The sequence below is a fragment of the Sceloporus undulatus genome, chromosome 2 (assembly GCF_019175285.1).
Source record: "Sceloporus undulatus isolate JIND9_A2432 ecotype Alabama chromosome 2, SceUnd_v1.1, whole genome shotgun sequence".
NCBI lineage: Eukaryota > Metazoa > Chordata > Lepidosauria > Squamata > Phrynosomatidae > Sceloporus > Sceloporus undulatus.
In genome coordinates this window covers 303429316-303433508 of record NC_056523.1, presented here as the reverse complement: position 1 = coordinate 303433508, position 4193 = coordinate 303429316, and the positions used below count along the sequence as shown (strand labels likewise).

Below are 4193 nucleotides of genomic sequence, written 5' to 3'. Positions count from 1 at the left end.
AGCCAAGATCAATGGGGATCTGGTGCCTTTAGGGCATCATTAAGCCAAAGAAGCCTCCTCCCCTATAGTTTTTAAAGCTCCAGCCGAGGCGACGTCCCCCTCCCTTCTTTCCTCTGAACCATTCCTCCGAGGAAATGAATGGGAGCTGAATCAGAATTACTCCGTTCAGACCTCCTCTTCGTAAAAAGAGGGCTGCACCGCTTGCAAACGCCACAATCCGCAGATCGACCATAGTCTTCTTTCACGAAGCCAGGATCGGTGCTTCAACGTGAATGGTCATTTTTTTCGTATCCGAATTATACTGGAATAATTATTTTCCACTCATCGAGAGTCCTATTAATACTCTGTTTGCAATGGGGGGGGGGGGGGGCGGGGACCCTGAACGCTCCCGAAGATCTGAGATGGATCTACATTGTAGAAATAGGACACTTGGACAACACTTTTAAGTGCTGCACCTTCATTTTATGGAATCCCGGGATTTATAATTTTCCAAGGCCTTTAGACAGAGTGCTGGTCCAACACGAAACTATGAATCCCAAGATTCTGTAAAATAGGGCCATGGCGGGTTAAAATGGCGTCCGGCTCTATCATTACTGCAGTGTAGATGCATGCTTGTGAGTCTGGATCCGAGAAAAAAAATCCGAGTTCCTTCAGTTAGTCACTCCGAGTTAGGTACTATCAGTTGTATGGTATTGATTTTGGGAGCACTATATTCTAGGGTTTCTCCAAGCGTAGCTTGTCATAGGAGCCGGCCAAGGTTTCAATTTAAACTCCTCCAAAGGAAGAAGGCGAGGAAGTGCTTCTCAGTGTGTAGTAGGAACAGGAGAAGTGGCTGACCCTGGTAGTAGGAAGAGGATGGGAATATTAGTGGTATTGACAATAGAGCCAGCATGGTGTGAGCCGCCTTGGGTCCCTTTCTGGGAGAAAGGCGGCATAAAAATGAAAGAAATAAGTAAATAAGTAAGTAAGAAAGAAAGTAAATATATAGATACGCACTAGGTGTCCTTGGGCAAGTCATACTCTCTCAGCCTCAGAAGAAGGGAAAGGGAAAAAACCCTCTGAATAAATCTGGCCAAGAAAACCCATAAATCGGAAACCACTGGAAGACACTGAACAACAGAATTGTCTCTCCATTCCTCGCACTGTTACATTAAGAAGGTTACAGGCAAGTGGAGGCAGTAGTAACTCTATGGCCTGTTACAGACAGCCAAAATAAAGCTGCTTCGAGTCACAGTGGAGGTATGGTGTTTCACTGATGCGACTTCTAGACTCTTAGGACGCATGCATCATTGAAACACCAAACCTCCACTGTGACTCGAAGCAGCTTTATTTTGGCTGTCTGTAACAGGCCTGTGTTTGTCCACTCTCTCTAAAAAATTCAGGGCTTCAATACTGGTATGGTAGTATTATAGAAGTACTAAGAAGAGGATTGGGGTAGCAGAGGTAGCAGTCACTACATTTTTACCCACTCTTTCTCTAGAAAGTTCAGGGCATGGTGTCATGCGGTGGCGACGGCAGCAGGTCCAAAACACACTGCAGAAATATTCCAGTTAGAGACCGCTTTAACTACCTAGACCCAGTGCTAGGGAATTCTGGGAATTGTAGTTTATTGTAGCCCAAGAGCTCTCTGTCAGAGAAGGCTAAATGTCTCACAAAACTACAGTTCCCAGAATTTCTTAAGTTAAAGCGGTCTCAAACGGAATTATTTCTGCAGTCTGTTCTGGACCTGGGGCTGCATTTACACTGCAGAAACAATCCGGTTTGAGACTTTAACCGTCCTGGTTTAAGGCTATGAAGATCTGGTGCCAACTACAAATCTCAAAATTCCATAGTTTTAAACTAGGGCGGTCAAAGTGGTCTCAAACCGGATTATGGCTGCAGTGCAGATGAAGGGGGTCTTAAAGTCAGTGTTTACAGTCCATAGGTCTCTGGTCATTTCTCATTTGAATGGAGGTGGAGAGGAGGCGAAAGTGAGACATAAACAACGATTTTGGAGCCACATGGAAAGAGATTTAAAAGCACCGACAGCCTGGGGTCAGCCGGAGTCTCGCTTGCTCTTTTCTTTCCCGATCTGCACGATCATTTCCAAAAGTCCGACGAGTAAATATCTAAGCAACTAAGCCTTTATTGCCCCCTTTTCGTGGCATATAATCCAGAATGCGTCGCGTTTAATCCCCCTCCTCCGCCTCTCCCCTTCCCCCCGCTTTGATCTGATCCATTTCGTTTCTTGCGGGGAGGGAGATTTGGAAGGCCGGGGGAGCAAAGGGGGAGTCGGAGAGGGCTCCACACACACACACACACACACACACACACACATATGTGGGGGGGGGAGAAAAAGGATCCTCCCGCCTCTCCTCCCTTCCTCCCTCCTTCCCCTCTTTCTTTCTCTTTCCTCCTCTCCTCCTGCTGCCCCCCCTCCTTGCCTCCAGCCCCTGAAACCCGAGCCTCCGAACGTGCCTCCCTGTGTTCCCTGCGGCCAATCCCAGGCAAGGGCTTTGACGTCCCCGCGGCCGACGCCGACCATGGCGAGCGGCCCGACTTGGAGGAGGAAGTTTGAGTAAGAGAGGAGGAAAGCGAGGCAGGCTGGAGAGGCGGGGAGGTGGAATTGGCAGCCGCGCCAAGCGCAGAACCCACAGCGCGGGCACAGCGCTCTCTGCTCACCCTTTGCCTCTGCAGCCAGGGATAGGGAGGGCGGGGCTGTGCGTTTTGTGGGATCCTGGGTGGGTTCGCCCCCTCTTCTCCCCTTGCCCAACCGCCAACCCCCGGAGCCCCACCGTCGCTCCTCAGAGCCTTGGACTCCTCCACCGACCCAGTGGCAACCGATCCAAGCGGGCTTCGGCATCTTCCGCCTACCTTCTGCCTTGGCAGCCTCGGGTTTTCCGCGGGACAAGCCGCTGTTTGATCCCCCCTTCTTCCTCTTCCTCTCGGGAAGTCCCCTCGGAACCGTGCACCATTTCACTGTGGACACTCTACCCTCTCACAGAGATGGGAGATTGGAGACCCACCGAAAAGTAGGAGGAAGCTGCTCTTCTCATCACACATCATCACCACTCATCATGCAAAGAGATAGCCCGCGTGTCTCTAAAATGTAGCACCTGAAAGAAAAAAGTGGGCAGCAGGAGCTTTCCTAGACGTCTACTCCCTTCGATGCATCTATTGTTGTTGATGGTTGTTTGTTGTTGTTGTTGTTGTTGTTATATTGCAGGAATAAGACTGCAATAAGAACCCGAGGGCTTTTGTTTTGGGGGGGGGGGCGTTGTGCTTGTTTTAAGTGCTCCTTTGCCTTTGGTGTCAAGCTAGAGCCACCAGGCAGCCTTTTGACTTTGGGTTTGAATCCCGCCTCGGCTCTGGAAACCATTGGGTGATTTGGGCCGGTCCCACTCTCTCAGCCTCAGAGGGTGGCCCTGGCACCCCCGATGAAAAAAAATGGCAAGAAAACTCTAGGATAGGGGGTCTCAGAAGTCGGGAAGGACTTGAGCACACAGTACAATAGGAAGAAAATCTCTAGTCTTAACTACTGAATGTGAAGAGGGGGGGGCAGAGATGGGGGCGACCAAAGGAAGCCGGGGGAGGAAGGGTCGTCTCTCCAAGGAATCTATCGCCTGTCAAATCTTGAAACCCCTTTTCCTGGAAATGAAATCTTGAGAGGAAGGGGAAGACAAGCCACTGAGATTGAGTTTCCCTGGAAATGCATTAAAGGAGAGCATGGTTTGCCAGGGCAGGTGGGGGGGGGGGGGGTCCAGGGATCCAAAGTCCGACTCCTTTCCCATCCTCTCTCCTTCCTCCTTGGCAGGGACTTTTTCGGGAGATGGGGGGGGCGTTTTGTGCCGGAAGTGGGAGCCCATTGATTTCTAGGGGCAGTTGGGTGGATTTGTCTTCTGAGTAATAGAAAACCAGAACCAAACTCGGATCGAGTCTTTGGAAAGGCCTCCCTGCCTTTTGCAAAGGAAGAAGGGAGGGATTGGGCGGCGGACCGGCCTTTTGACAACCCTCCCTTCCTATATATAGATTATATATATATGCGGTCAATTGCACACACACCCTATATATATTATGGGTGTGTGGCAATTGCCCTATATATATATAATACTTATATATATATATATATCTATTATATATTGGGTCAATTTGCACCACACCCCCATATATATCTAGTCTGGGTCAATTGCACACACTCTTTCGAGCTCCAGATT

The 4193-nt window shown here is 49.7% G+C and overlaps 1 protein-coding gene across 1 annotated transcript in view; it reads left to right on the top strand.

The window, feature by feature from the left end:
- The first annotated feature begins 604 nt into the window (after positions 1 to 604).
- The window catches only part of ISL1 (ISL LIM homeobox 1), a 28948-nt gene continuing 25359 nt past the window's right edge, over positions 605 to 4193 (top strand). The window contains exons 1-3 of the mRNA XM_042447835.1: positions 605 to 614; positions 2430 to 2551; positions 2933 to 3011. Coding sequence (XP_042303769.1) covers positions 605 to 614; positions 2430 to 2551; positions 2933 to 3011 — 211 coding nt within the window. The remainder of the gene's footprint in view (positions 615 to 2429; positions 2552 to 2932; positions 3012 to 4193) is intronic.